General features: G+C 32.8%; 1 protein-coding gene across 4 annotated transcripts in view; it reads left to right on the top strand.

Annotated features, from left to right (window-relative positions):
* The window catches only part of LOC107166685 (membrane-bound neuregulin protein vein), a 63,001-nt gene that overhangs the window by 34,895 nt on the left and 11,109 nt on the right, over nt 1-16,997 (top strand). For all 4 annotated transcript variants that reach the window (XM_015515454.2, XM_089220361.1, XM_089220360.1 and 1 more), the window contains exons 2-3: nt 13,208-13,367; nt 13,441-13,577. In XM_015515454.2, coding sequence (XP_015370940.1) covers nt 13,208-13,367; nt 13,441-13,577 — 297 coding nt within the window. The remainder of the gene's footprint in view (nt 1-13,207; nt 13,368-13,440; nt 13,578-16,997) is intronic.

Raw genomic sequence — 16,997 nt, 5'->3', positions numbered from 1 at the left:
TTATTTTCGCATTGAGCAACATTATGGGTTTTCGAAAACTAGAGAGTCTAATAAAAGCTTGCGGTTTCAACATCATCGACTCTCTAGATCTCGGCAATTACATTTTGAGAAAACGGTGCAAATACGTATTCGTGGATATAACCAAGCCCGGAGTATGAATTTATGATAAAGATATACTTAAAATGATATCAGAGATATTGTAATAAAAATGGTATCGATATCTATATAATACTTTAGATAATATCCGAATTTCTTTTGAACAATTGCGATCTATGTGGTAGCTAGTGGTTTCTGTCTGCTGGCACTTTTCATATACAAAGTAAAAACTTCACAGGTATACAGCTGAATGAGTTCCACGAACATAATGAGGACATACGTCGTGGAGGTGGATCTTCATGAAAATTGGTAAAACATTTTATTTCACTGGGTAGTATCTTTTTTCAGCATACATATTCATTGTTATATTGTTTTAGATTCTGAGCGGAGTGAGAAATGTATTGTTTTACAATGATGTTTATTTCTTTTTCTTTTTTATTCTGTAAACACTTTTCCTCCCTATAAACTTGCTCAAAAGTATCAAGTGTAGCATTTTTTCTGAAAGGTAATGTTCTTCAGCTGGTACATTAGAGAGGTACATTTGTTAGGTTAGGTTGGAAAAAATGTTCGATTTTACGATTTTACAATATTAAATAATTTATTACGGACGACGTTTTTTTTTTTTTTTGAAATTTAACAATATAATTAAAATAGTATAACATATCCTAGACTGATAAACCGTCTCCATTCAGAATCGTTTTTCGTACACAATGATATTACATCATTAGATTCAAATTTAATACCATCCATTACAGTAATCCACTTGTAACCTACTGTACTGCAGAGCGACATCCACTTACTTACCATCCTTTTTTAAATCTTTATCGTATCTAAAATTGTTTTAGAAAACAGCAAGAAGAATTAAATATTCAAGTGAAATTTTTGAAATACTAAAACTGCCCGCTATGAATTATATTATAAATTTATAATATTGACGATATAATAAGGTGATCAGAACACAACAAAGCTGGACGCCGACAGAGATTTGCAACCGGACAGACGTTGTGTTGTATAGTTACAGTCGGTCTTCTACTTCTACTCGGTTCTTGGTTCTCAGTCTGGCACGTGCTCACAGTGCGATGTCTCTGGAATCCCAAACATTCGTACACACGTTAAGTAGCCACGCTCGTCGTATGCATTATTTTTCTTATCTCATTATATTATACACTTCTTCTAATTATTATCGTTGTCGTCTCGCTCACATCGTATAATATACTTTTCTGTATAGGTAGGTACATTAAATGTTGTATAATATGTGTGTTTTAATGCACAGGGTAATATTGACGGCCTTGATGACGTATCACTAAAAACGCTCTGATTTCCATTATAACTATTCTTTTTGATGCCGCAGACGGTTTTTTAATTACTGGTTAAGAAAATATTGTGGAGAAAAATATCTATTCACATCATAATATATACGCAAGTATAATATTAATTCATTTATTATTACTTTACCATATCCAATAGTCAATAGATAACATTTATACGTATAAATAAACCAAATAGGTATGTAATGATCATCAGTCGCTGTACACAGTGTAAATTGTCTTTTAATTAATTGCTTTCGATACTTAGTGATATTTTTATGGTATTTGATTAAAATGTATGGTTAAGAAAACAAATAATTCATAGCCTAGATCCTAGATTATACCCTAATCTAATCTAACCTTACCCAAATTAGTGAATTTTCTATACGCATTTTTATCATCTTTACTTTTATAAAAAAAATATTAAAAAATGTCTAGAATGTATTTGTATTTGAATGTTATAGGCTGATAGCCTATAATAAACCAGAATCCAGGGATTGTATACACACACACACACACACACATATGTATATATATATATATATATATATACTACCGTATTATATATTACGTTTTAAAAGCAAATTTAAATCGATAAATCTATTTTATGTTTAGTATCGTAGTATTAAATTTAAAAGTTTGATTAAAATTATTTTTAAGCTAAATGTGTTTTAACTTTTAAATGTATTGAACACGATAGTTATTTGATTGTTTTCAGTTCAAACAGTATTTTAATATATATTATTTTGAAAATACATAAAAAATACAGATAGATAAATAATAAAAATGAAAAATAAAACATTCAATTGAATAATAAAATTTTTTTTTTGAAAAATTCTTTTCGGATTTCAATAATACATCATCAAAGGTAATGATTCATTAAAATAGCATATTATCTACTAATACTCAAATATTATTTTGGGATCGTAATATCATTATTAGTGATAACTAGATAAATTTATTTTGCAGTTAAAAATTACAATATCTACTGTTCTGGAGTGAAATATGGTATGTGTGTATAAATTACATACACTTTCCAAAAAATCAAAGGTAAATAATATTGGTAATATGACAAATCTATCGTCTTTACTTGTTAACTATTTTTTTTTTATAGTAAAATATATAGAACACTTAGAAACCGGTTGTTAAATGTTTATAATATATTTTGTAGCATACCACCTGTATGATGGATACTCCAAAAATATTATAATATTATGCTTCCCAAGGTGGAGGTTGAAGTTTCTAGTTAAATTATTACAATATTATGAAAATAGTTCGCTAAATAATTCGTACTCATATTAAATTATTCTGGTGTGATACAATTTGTAATATAAAGCAATTACACCCGCAATATAAAACATACAATCTCCATCTAGTTCAGAATCACATCACATTTCTTTTTTATTCCGATTATACAATACTAATATAGTATTTAGTATTATACTATACACATATTTTTTGTAAGAATATATACAAATTGTATATCTATTAAGTATTGATTATACCAAAGGACAAATAAAAATAATTGGACAAACTTTGAGGAAAGAAGTCACTCATTAACCGCTGGTTTATAATAGGTATAGATACATTTTAATAATTAACATACAAAATCATAAATGCCCCTAAAATAGTAAAATCTGTACGCAGATTTGTATTATGTTTTGTCCAAAGGCTCACTTAAAAATAGTATATAATAAAACGCATTAAAGTAACGTAGGATAGCACGGTTTAGTCAGTTTCACAAAGAAAACGCCAGCGCAGCGCGACGACAATACTATAATAATATTCTCTATAACAGCGGTTCCCAACCTTTTTAGCCGGCCGTGCACTTTTGTTTGTACCAATTTTGTTAGGTACCCTTCTGTGAATATCACGAGGAACGTGATAAAAATAAACACTTGTTTTCATTCATAACTGATTTAAATAATTTTATTGAACATATTATTAACAAATTATAATTTTATAGTTGATAGTAAAAATAAAAAATTCTGTTTCAATACTGAAAAACTAATAATTAATGCGATTTTTGAGGCTGCTTATTTTTGGAAAGTTAGGCAATATTTTTATCTGTTTTTATCTATTTATGAATTATTCGACACATATTAGAAACACTGTATTTAATATTAGATATACAGATAGTATGCTAAGTAATTTTGTACGTAAAACAGTTTTTTTTCCTTTTAACTATACAATCAATTTTAAATATATAATTTAATAATTTTATTCATACTCGGATGACCCGTGTTGCCCCTTAAATGGCATCGCGGTGTACAGGTTGGGAACCGCTGTTCTATAACGTCGTTTTACTTATATTTTCATAGGACGCATTGAGTCGGAACTATATTTTGTCGGGACCCGTTATAGTAGGTCGAAACAGTAATTTAACAGAACCACGTATACCGTTTATTTTTATTTGGTGAACAATAATATTTATTTTACGTTACTGTATTATAAAGGTATACTACTACTTATAGCTACCTTTGATATTTGAAACGCTAGTGATTTCGTTCTGTGAAATGTGAATATTCTGCACGTGCAAGTACTATCATACCTTGTTCATATAAACAACTTCGTAGCCGTTCACAGATATTGACACTATAATATAGATATTGTCGACGATGATGATTTATATAAACTATAAAAAGACATTGAATTCTAAAATTTATTCGAACATTTTCCTCCAACGCTCATACGCATAACGTATTTAAATATTCATATTTAAAAACTAACCTGTTCAGGAAAAACAATTTTTACAACACTAACACATTCTATCCAATCAAATTAAAACAAATAAAAATAAAAATAAAGAATGAAAAATGAAAAATAGTAGATATAAAATATCTACTTAAGGAGATTCCAATAATATGAAAATATTTTCCTCATCTTTATAACGACATGCTATATTTCATTAAAACAAATGGTTTAAATTAAATAATATTGCGTATTTCAATATTTTCATCAAAATGACAAGGTATTTAAAAATATGTTTTTAATTTTTATGGTGTTATTTTCATCTGTTACTACCACATTACTGTTCGCCATCATAATAAAATGTTACTTAAGAGTATGATCGGCAAGCCCGGCAAGGGGAAGGATAGGGGTGTTAATCACGATTAGTAAGTTATACTTATATCTTGACTGCGAACTGACATCGCAGACGGACTATTGCGTAGCTAGGTATAGTAGAGTCATTCAAACCGTCACACAGAAATTCGGTCGCGTTTAAATGAACGAATTAACGTAAATTATACGAGCGCTTATATGCAAGAAACTCGGCCGGTGGACGACGACTGCGCGTTTCTAGATCATAAAAAATCCATTTGTGCGCGACCGCTTCGCACGGCGACGTGTATTCCTTGAGAAAATATAAAAAAATAATAATAATAATAACCGCGACCAGCGTGGTATGACCGATTTATTATTATTAATTAATATTCGTTGTACATGCTGCAGTATGTATTTATAACACTCAAATTTTTCAATAATTAACATTGATGACCTTTTATGTTATCATTATGATATACATTTTGACATTTACGATGACGTTCACTTTCGCGCGTCCACGGTGTGTGTGTGTGTGTGTGCAGAAATGAGACGACTTTACGACGTTAACCGCGATAATACTATTGACACTTCGGTTCTGAGGCTCGTGGTATGAATTTGGATGCGCAGTGGGGCGGGTGAATGGCGTGAAGAACGGGCGCAGGAAGTCGCGCGCGAGGCAATCGGAAAATATTCACGCGTCCGTCGTCGCTCGCGAATTAGGAAACGGCCGACGGCAATAAAACACGGATTGTTTGGCGCACGCCGAGTCGTGAGCGGGCGAGACGACTGTGGGAGGGAGTATAATAATAATAATATATGTATAGTGTGCCGTGCACCGCGTGAATGAGTCACCGAGTTATATTATATTATGCACAGTGCACAGAGCAGTCGGGTAGGTATACCGTCTGAGTGCGGTGCCAAGAAAAAAAAAAAATTGATAAATATATATAGCAAGGACGACGGCGTCCGCGCGTGTATATACGGTTTTCTATTTATTTTATCAACGCACGGATAATGTTTATAGTAATAATAATAATTATTATTATTGTATTTCGTATTGCAGCCGTGTCCGGCATAGGCGCTCTATTATTGAAACGGGTCCAAAAACGGTCCGACGGGGTTTCCCGCTTGATTCCGCGCAGCATCAGCGTGTTCGCGTGTAATTTTATCCCTCCGCGGGTACTCTGATGGTATTTCAATCGTTAAACACTTATCGACATTTAATCATAATATTATATCATGCTATAACAATATTATTAATGACAACAAATACTACGATCACCGCTGATGTTCGTGCACGTACTCTACACGTCCGTATATGTAATAATAGATACGGCGCGATTCGTGAATAGATGACGTATTTTTGTTTGCTTTTCAACGTGCCCGCCGAGCATGACGTATATATTATTATAATTACCGAGACAACGCGAGACGACCGGCTTGAAATAACATAATAATAATATCATACGAATACGACGTCCCGAGATCTAATTTTAAACTGATACGCCGTGCATAGGGTGCACACCATCACTACACTCCACCGCTGCACACCTCAAGCACCCCCAGAACTGTTCGACGGGGTAAACGCGAAGCGGCTGTCGCGGTATTTTTGCTGCGATAACGTTTTGTCTCCCAAATGGTCTGCTTATATAATTATAGACGTGGTGTGGACGGGAACAGGTGCTGATGACGCACTGTCTGTCTCCCACCCACCCAACCAGTGAGCTTCTATTTTCGTGGGGTACATGCTCTATCTAATGCCCACGGATTGTTTACTCGCCAAACGAAGAAAAACACATAAGTCGCATGTTGTTTTATCATCGGAGAACTATAAGTAAATACACAAAATTACTATTACCGCGGTGTTGTACCTATATCTGCTATACCTATATCTATCATGTATCCGATGCCCTTTTTGAACTCTATCCAAACGCCCGTGCAAAGTCCTCCCTGCGGATCGGTAAGACGTACGATCATCACTATTTTAGTCAAAAATCCGTCGTACATTTTGTAATACGTAAACCGTTATGTCCATACGATAGTCCACATACGAATCAGAAGTATAAACGTGCAGCCGTCTAAACCTCTATAAACATTATAATAATATAGTAAATATTTTACGTGCTCCGAAAATCTGCGAAGATAAATGGACTAAATAAGATTATGTAGTCTCACATATTATTTTACATCTGTGGGTTGTCATCGACGACCATCGTGAATTAATTATCAATGTCTTAATACGTCATATTATAATGTCCGTTCTCCACACGTAATCACCTGATGTTTCTTTTCGCAACATAATGTCACCCGTGAGTTATTGTTAACGCTTCTATTTACGGTATTGGTTGTCATTTCAAATAATATGACCTTAAATGCAAGGGTCTATACATAGATTTTATTAAATTATAATATTTATACTGTATAGCTGGTACCGGCTTGAATACAGCGTGCGATTTATTTTATTACCTTGTATATATATATATGTATGGGCGTATTCATTATAAACTTGTATACAAACCGCGAATTATAATATACCACACAATAATAAGTGCATTAATGACGATTATTGTATGCAAACGCCCCTGATTAAACACTGATTGAGCATTATCCTTGTAAATATCCGTTTTCGCCTCACCGACGCAGAGTAAACAAAGTCGATAACAATACCGTCTGTGATGTCGCAAGTATAGGGATTTAAGTATTACGTGTTACCTATAATATTATTATACTATTATAATATATTATATTTTGACGTACCTACACCATAATATTATACGCATGTCGTAAACGAAAATAACTGGTTAGGTTTACGTCAGCTGAGTATATTATAATAAGGCATATTATACACAATGCGCGTTCGATCTGTCAAAAATCGTCGTGCAATCACCGTCCCGTGGGTTTCAAACACGATTTGTACTCGTTTAAGGCAGACCGCGTCGTATTAACTACCCACCTCCAATCTACATAGGTTATGGGTATATACGTTTTCGAACCGACCGGGATACACGAGCGGCGCCGTGTGGCGCGAAGAGATGACACGCTAAACGGCTAAACGAGTAATCCGTAACTTTAAAGTCACGAACGTCTTAGAAGTCGCAGTGGAGTAGGTACAACCGTCATGGAATGTCATCGTCGTCGTTATAGCATTATATTATTATGTTATTTTCGCTAAGAGAAAACATCATTTCACCGCGGCAGCCTGCAGGTTTGATTATAACAATCACATTGCCATGTATAGATTATAATTATAATACCGTTATTATTATTACTATTATTTATAGTTAAATATTTATTAGTTTATTATAATAACCCTTTTGATATTGTCGGATAAGCATCAAGCATATAACTATAAATACTAATAGATATAAGTATAATAATTGATTTCAAACAGAAAACGTGCCGTTCCAGTGAAACACTCATACGATTGATAACATATACAAATTTAATTGAATCACAAATTAAAACCTAAATTAGTTTCTCATAACAGACAGTTTTTGTAAAAACAAAATTTTGCCAGCTTCGACATCATCTGAGCTTCAGATAATAAACAATTATGTCTTTAAAAATTAATTTTATATATCGTTATGATGGAATACTCATTTATGCAGGGAAATACGATGTAACTATATTTATGTACTTTGTGTTTATAATATAATGAACAGATATATAACAAAGATAATATATTTTGATCTCATAGTTAGACAATAATGCTACACATCCAATATTTTATTTATTGCTCCCATTACTTATTATAACTCGAATTAAATATTTTTATTACAATACGTATTATAATTATTACACTGCTTAGAAATGTATTTATTTAAAACCAGTATTGATTTTTTTTTAAGATAAAGCGATTAACACACCGTATGAAACAACGTTTATGCTTATAACTTTCCAACCAGTTTATAGCTATTCGTTTTTAGTAATTTGAACTATGCTTAACTTTTCTGAAGTACGGGAATAGATAGGAATTCCTTATTTATTATTATTATGTTTTACGTTGCTAAAGCCAATTTTTTTTTTAAATGTCTTCATTTTGTGTTAATTATGACGAATATTTTATGGCAAGCAACCACTTTAACATTCCGGCAAACTGTTGCAAATCACGATATATTAAACGTATATGTTTTGGAGTGTCGTTATCAAAAATATAAATTTAAAAACTAAGATCTGTATGTCAAAATTAACATTTTCACCAAAGGTATTTTCTAAAGTGGCGAGAAATAGTGACAACAATTTAAAAACGCATCATCGCACGTGACCGATAATCGGAACTTAAAATTCACAAGCTTCTTATATGATACGTGTTCCTGAGTAATAATTTAATGAGATCATCAGGTTATATCCGTGTAGAATAATATGTCCGTTCTTTGAAAAATTGTGCGTGAATGCTAATATAGGTGTATAATTCAGAACTACTATTCGATCATAAATAATACATTTTGTTATTCGATTATTATATTATTATTATTATAAGTACCTATATAAGTAATAGGCTGTACACCGGTCGTGTTTTCAGTCGTTTATTATTATGTTGTTGTTGTTAACACTGTCTCATATTCATACCAGCGTGTACGATAGTTAAATAAGCGCACATAATAATATTATATTAACTTTGCGGCAGCAGTTATTCGTCTGCGCTCACGACCCATATAAAATATTATACTTTTTAATATGATTATTGCGATACCTTTATGTCTACATAATATCTACTGCATACTATATTAAGTTATATCAAAACAAGGGGCTCTTTCGCTTCATTCACCAACCTCCATTCAATATATTTTTTTTTTTTTGCTAGTATGAATAAGTTAATATAACTCGGCTAGTATAAATTATCTGAATGACAAATCAAGAATAACAAACAAATATGTAATGCCCCATCAATTACAATATTTTCAATTAATTCCATCTCAGTTTGCTGCACTTAATCATGATTCCCAACAATATTTAAATCATGAAAATTGAAAATGTTGTTTACCACGTGTAATTATAATAATTTATAGTGTCTTTAAATGTATTAAATAATCCAAATTTATCCCAGTGTCTTTAAACAGTTCAAACAGAATTCCCATTTTCAATTTTGAGAAACTTACCATTATAATATGGACACTTTTCTATCTCACCATCACTAATATGTAAATATTCAGGCTTATTTGTATGTTTTTTTCTTTTGTTACGCAGCCTCTTCTATTCATCTTAAATTGTAAAAACTAGCTTTCGTGTTGGTTGTCACAATATTATTTCTTAGAACTTTTTTGTACAGTACAATGCATGGTTATTATCATATTATTATATAATTATGATAAAGTCGATAAACGACGATTGTCCGCGGGGTATCCCCCGGCGTTAGGTGGATGTCGCTGCAGGGATGGGTATCGAAAAGCTGAACTCCGCAGCATCCACGCATACATAAACCACATAGCCGGTATTTGTTATGCATGTAATGCACGTTGTGCTGCATTTATATCTACATCATATTCGTATATATTATATGACACGATATTGTTATATATATATATAGCTAAGTGTACGTGTGTAGTATATATATATATAACTGCCCCGGGCCACCTATGATATATACGCGGCTACCGTCTCTCGCGTCCGTCGCCGTCGCACACCTGCGCGATTAATGTCAGCCGGTTGACGACGTTACTGATCGTCGACAGGTCTAGTCACAGCGCGCCGACTAGTCGTCGTCGTTGTCGTCGTCGTCGTCGGAGGCCACCGAGGTTACCCACAATGTTGGGCATACATGTCATAATATACACAATACAAAAACCCACTCTGTATAGGCCGCGTGGTAAAGTGAAGAGAGCCACTTGCCATAGTCGGCGTTTGAGAGCACAACCGGACTGCTGTAGTAGCTGTACGCGTAGCCCCCATACATAGGCAAACGACAAAATATTCCCATCATCTTGGCCTCTCTCTGCGCTACCGCCGCCGCCGGTCGAGCCACCCCGCCCTAGGCGATGGTGCATTACAAAACATGTATGCGTACGCGTATATAATGTACATATTATACGTGTATGTGTGTGTGTGTGTGTAATCCGTACTTATATATACGCTAAACTGCTACAGGATATATATACATCACGCTCACGTATATATAGATATGTGTCCGCGAAGACGTGGTGGCACGCCCACACTATACATATATACCTAAATGTATATACTATGGTAGCCGATGGCGCGAGGGTATTTGCAATTTTTTTTTTTCATTATTGTTGTTGTTATTTTCATCGGCAGCGTAGTGACGTGGGAACGAAAAACACCTAGCGACTTATCCCCCGGCACAAAAGCTGCTCCGCCACGTGATATCTCCACTTCGAGATCCCCTCCTCTACACGACCACGGTGCGATATAGGTACCAGCACATTATTGTACCTAGGTATATGCGTTTGTATATTAATATATTATATATGGTGGAAGGAGGGGAAAGAAAAAATTCGCGAAGACGACGACGACGACGATGGCAATAATAATAGTAACAATAATGGTATACAGCTGCACGAGTGAAAAAAAAAAGAAAAAACTATAAGCCGTGCCACAGACTGTCCGGGGTCAAGGATCCGCGGTGCACACATGTGGGGTCGTCAAAGATGGGCATACGGCGGTTTTTGCGGTCGCACGCATCCCGATATGTAGGACAGACGGACGGAGAGAACGGTTTCCGTGTCCGTCGTCTGCCTCTTTGATAAACCGCGTCACGTATGCAATATATATAGTATCCAACGCGCCGTGCAGGATACTCTTGCGCGAAACAGACCCCCGACCACCCACTCCCCACGCCACACATACACACCCACCAAGAGTCGATAGGTACCTACATGTCAACCAATCGGTCGCTGATCGGAACTTTTGTATTACAATATGTACGTAATTGTGTTGAGGTACTTATACCTATAAACCAGGAATGAGAAACTTTAACCAAAGGGCCACTGCAGTGTTCAAAACTTATAGTCTGGCTGTCCGGATCGCAGTGTAGGTCAGCGTTTTGGTTTTGTCTTCTAAAAAAAGATTGAAGTTTAAAACATGGCGTGACCTAAATAATATGAGTACGCTCATTCCAATATCATACCCAGTAAGTAAAACGACAGGGATGCGGGCAACTTGCCCCCATGGAATTTTATCACAAAGCTTAGAATAAAGTTTCCTCTCTCTATCCAGGTATGACAACTTCAGTACCTACAAATAATCAAATCTTCTAAAATAAAGAAAGAATGCAACATTCAAGATAGATTTATAAGATAGCAAGACTAACTATTACTGATATTCATTTACTTCACGTGTCAGCTGTTGTTTAATATTATATGTTGAGGTATTATCAACGTTTTCGTATTATCCGAGCTACAAAAAAAAAACCCAATACAATTATGTGATAAATTATGATTACAGAATTATTGTCATCATATTTTTCATCATATTCGTACAAATTATACTATCCTTTTTTATTAACTATTATACCAAGGTAACTAAATACTTAATATTTTTTAATGATATATGTGTATTTACAAATTAATTTTAAGCCATAAAATATGTCTTAATAAGACTTGTGTAATTAGGTTATATAGTTTTAATTATAGTGAAAAAAAGCGCCTCTATCTAGATTTTTAAAAAGTTACACCACTGAAAATATCTATACATGTATTATATCAGCCACGTTTGAAAAACTATAAGAGGAATGCTATGCCAGATATAATTAGATAATATAATATGATGGAACTCTAAAAAACCCTGAAACTAGCGAGAGTCAAATTCTAAGTAAAACTTTTCGTAAAATCAAAATCGGCCTAAATTAATGTCTTATAGGATCTTCAATAATATTCATTCATAATTCAAATCTTTTAAATTTTTACATACTTAATATTATTATATTTGATTAATCAATGGTGAGTTTAATAAATTGTCGTGTTTCAATCAAATTAAATAGCAAAACGATTGTCATCGACCCTTTATATCGATCTCTGCGATACTTTGCTTGGTAGTTGTGGACTTTATATAGGTACAATTATTGGACAAATATATTATATACTTACATCATATATATATATATTTATATAAAATACTTGTACCTTAAAAGGTATCGATGGAATTTTACGTGAGTATATTATATTATTACATATATATATATTTATATTTATTTATATATGTATGATATACCTACGTCATATTAATATATACATGTGATCGAACAAGAGTCGCATGTCCGCGTAGGAATTTCTGAAGACTCTTGTATTTGTTCATGACAGAGGCAGCCTGGCGTGATCTCTAAAGCCACAGCAACGTATTTCATCCACATATACTATGTATGAATGTCTATAAAATATGTATTGTATATTAATTATTTTACACTGTACGTGGTTTAAAAGTCATCACTGCAGTAATATTTCACGTAATTTTTTTTTATTATTATTGCATATCATATTTTGCATTTTAAATTTATTTTTATGTTAAGTTGTTCTATTAGTATAATATATATACATTATTATATATATTAAGCCCACACAGATATTATGCACACCACACGCTGTATAATAATATGTTATAGTTGCAAACAAAAATACATTTTCGTCGGAATTAAACTTATACATTATGCAAATGATATTGAAATATAATTTAAAAATGTTTTAAACCTAAAAATAACGAAAATTTCATCATACTGATGATCGTTGTTAAGATTATCGAGTTATATAAACAAAAAAAACAAAGAGAAAATGAATGAATTATTTTATTTTATTGTGTTCTGTTTATAGTTCAGCCAATCGGAGTGTGGGGACTTCATAACACGACGTTAAAGGTCAAAAGCGCTTTGAAGTTGATGTGCAGAGCCAAAGGCAACCCGATGCCAGCTCTACAATGGTTCAAAGACGGCGTGCCGGTTTTGGTGGGCAGGCGAAGGATTCAATACAAAAAGTAATTATATTGCCAAGCGCTGCAAATGCTTGTGTTCGTCCTGTAACGTTATAACCTAATCGTGATGTTCCAGGAAAAGATCCATGCTTGTGATACCAAAGGTGAGGCCAGAAGACGGAGGCAAGTATGAGTGCAGAGGTACCGGAGTCCAAACCGGCCATGTGGCTATTACGTCGGCCCAAGTCATAGTTAATTCCAAACCGGACAACAGTGAGTATCTATTATATTCATCGATTAGGCAATACGCTTATAAATTATGATAATAAATTACAGCTATCATACAGTTTCCAGGTGTACTTAATACTTATTTTGGTTTTGTAAAATTGAACGTTATCACGTAGCTTAAGTCGAGATAAAATTAGGTTCTTTCCTTCGAGTTTTCGTTTAATTCTAAAACTGTTTTATTAATTCGTGAATTGTTCAATTGTAATTATAATTCGATTTGTTATGGTCACTCTAAATTTGTTATTAAAACCTCAACGATTTGTATAATTATAATCTCTAAATCAAGTATCTATATAAATACCTATATAAATTAAATAACCCATCTATAACAAACAAGCAACAACAACAGTATATAATACTTCTGAAAAACAATAACAAAAATAAGGTAGTTTTTATTAAAAGTATAGGTATTTATACAGATCAAATAACCGGTGCGGTGAGTTTAAGTTGAATACAATAAATTAGATTATGTTAAATTGATGTTTTTTTTAAAATTATTATTACTACATTTTATTTGAATAATTGTTCATGAAAGGGGTCCAAATTTAAGCCCAAAGAGGAAAACTTTTGGTTAGTAAAAAGACTATCAGTACATAGCACTATTTATATACATTAACTGAAATTTGAATATTCGTCATAATATAAATTATGAACTATCAATCATGTACGAATTTTAGTTTTTTTTTAAAGTAAGTGATATATGTTTATAGTTACAAAAATTTGTTTTATAAAAAAATGTCATTTTTGGAAAATTTTAATTTATCGACTTTCTTAAATAAATGGTTCATTTTTCCATTTTTAATATTGGTGAGGAACAGCTATAAGTGTTAAGTGATTAAAAAATATAAATAGTAATCGCCAATCGTAAACACATACTATATCACATATTATACACAATAAACATAAAATATATATAAAAATATTAGTATATTATAATATAGTCGATTGGTTTTGAAAAGAAAAAAATTATTTTATGAATATATACGAACTGCTGACTATTGAATCAGTTAATTCGTATTCAAATTCCCACTGCAAAGCTATAGCAATTAATATGTTTACGAAATATATAATAATACATCGTATTATCGTGACAAATTTGTGGATAATTATTAACTGGTTGTATAAATATGTGATAATGTTTGATTTTCGTCGGTCCTATGTAAAATACATTTTTTCGTGGTATAATACAATCATAATAATAATATACGCGAGGCACAAGACGCCAAAATTGTTTCGATCGGTATACGTGAGTGCAATATTACGCATATTACGTGGATGAAAACTGGATTACCCGTTTTGCTCGAAAATGATTTTACCCTATTATAGTTATGAGTTAAATTAAAATGTTATTGTCAAAAAAAAAAACACATCAACAACAACAACGAATTCCTACCACTAACGACCCAATTTCCACAAGTCCCAAATGATAGTGTAAACGTTAAATAAACACCACACTACTATTGTGCCTGTGTGTGTCCGATGGTGCCGCGGGGCCCCCCGCGCAGGTCGATAGGCGGCGACGGGAGGCGCACACACACACACTGGTCAGACTCGTATCACGTGTGGTCGCCGATCGCGGTGGCCGTTCTCTCTCGCGCGCGCGAGCACACACACACACACACCATCTGCTCGATGTGTTTCAATCAATGTGAACTCGTACGTGCTCAGGTCCACTCCCGATATACTAATAAGTAATAACGTGTACCTCCTATATAGTCACTATATATATATATATATACATCATACTTATTATTATACCTGCTACGACGCTGTTTGTATAGACCTGCTGTATAGACCATATTATAATTATAAAGATGTTTTGTTTAAAAGCCACTCGTCTTTTCGGACAATATTAATTGCACTTTTGATGAAACAATAATATCGATTATATTGATACACAATCTTTGACTACCTGCAGGCTACTATGTATACCAACACGTTTTCCGATAAATATTACTCATTTTAGGTGATATACATCATTGTCATAGGCGAAACTACGAGTCTGGCCATTATGGCCATGGCTTGACCTAATACTAACTGGATAATATACTGACGACATAATACAATTTAAAATTTAAATAAAAAAACTTATTAATTAGATTTTTTTTTCATATTTTTCATTTGGCCTGTTCTAATACAATTTTCTAGTTTCGCTTATGATTGTAGGTTAGTTTAAGTACAGGCAATAAAAAAACTAACATTACCTATAAATACTTATACAATAGTCAATTATAAATGCATACAGTTGTCAACTCGAAAAATAATATTTAGCCTCTGACGAAAATAGAAATACGTATAAAACTTGAAGACTATAATTCCCGAGGCTAAAACACCAAATACTAATTGTTTTAGCACACTTTTCATACGAGACATATATTACGAGTATATAATAATGTATTATCGTAGGAATTTTAAATTTATTGAAATTCTTATAATTTAAAAAATTGGTATTTCAAATAAAAACTATAAATATCACCTTTCAAACTTCACATTTCTATACTTTAATAACGTATAACATTAGGGGTTAAAGAACAAATATTGTAGATGACTTGTAATTTACTCGATAAATTTACCGAACGCGTAAAAAATAAACAGATACATTTAAAGTAGGTAAAGACATTAGTGAAATAATAAGAATCTTTATCAAAAATATAACTCCGCAGTGTTAGTGTTGTCGACCCTATATAATATGGATGTTACAGATTTATATCCGTATCGAATATATTCTATAATATACTGTTCAATCTCATTCCCAAAGTCCTATACCTACGAGTAATGGAAATTGATTCGATTCTAAGATATTGTCTATGATAATATAATATTCTTATAATTTATTTAACAATAACTATATTATAGCTGCCATGATATCTTGAGATTTTTTAGCAGCCACGCCAGTAATGCTTTCGTGTTTTAACTCCGATCATCAAGACCCGTTAAGCCCCATCGTTATAAATATTATGCGATTGGGTCCTTATTATATCCCCTCGAGCAGAATTTAACCTGGTCTATATATATGTATATCATACACACACATATATAGTAACCGACGGTCGTCTTCGTCCGTTTATATTGGACGTAGTATTTGTAACGTCTTATTCGAAAAGGGTTGCAAACCACTAATTAACTTTGTGATTAAATATTTGTGTGGGAATTCTTTGTATGATCACATGGCGGCGGCGTCGTTTAAATATAATATATATAAATATATTTTTACTTTACCGGCCTCGGAACCGAGCCTGAACAATTTGTTCCATTGTAATAATATTGTATTATAATGATGTCGTCGACGTCGCTACTTCGTTGTTACTCACGCTGCTTTCTCGAAGATCCGGTGTTATTATAATATCAGAATGTATTACAATAATATGTGTAGATACGTCGAGTTTCGATAAAATTACAATTAAA

This window comes from Diuraphis noxia, unplaced genomic scaffold, assembly GCF_037042655.1.
Source record: "Diuraphis noxia isolate RWA-SAM2 unplaced genomic scaffold, SU_Dnox_SAM2 contig0002, whole genome shotgun sequence".
In the NCBI taxonomy this organism is placed as follows: domain Eukaryota; kingdom Metazoa; phylum Arthropoda; class Insecta; order Hemiptera; family Aphididae; genus Diuraphis; species Diuraphis noxia.
The sequence above is the reverse complement of the archived record's forward strand: the minus strand, read 5'-3'. Positions and strand labels throughout refer to the sequence as shown.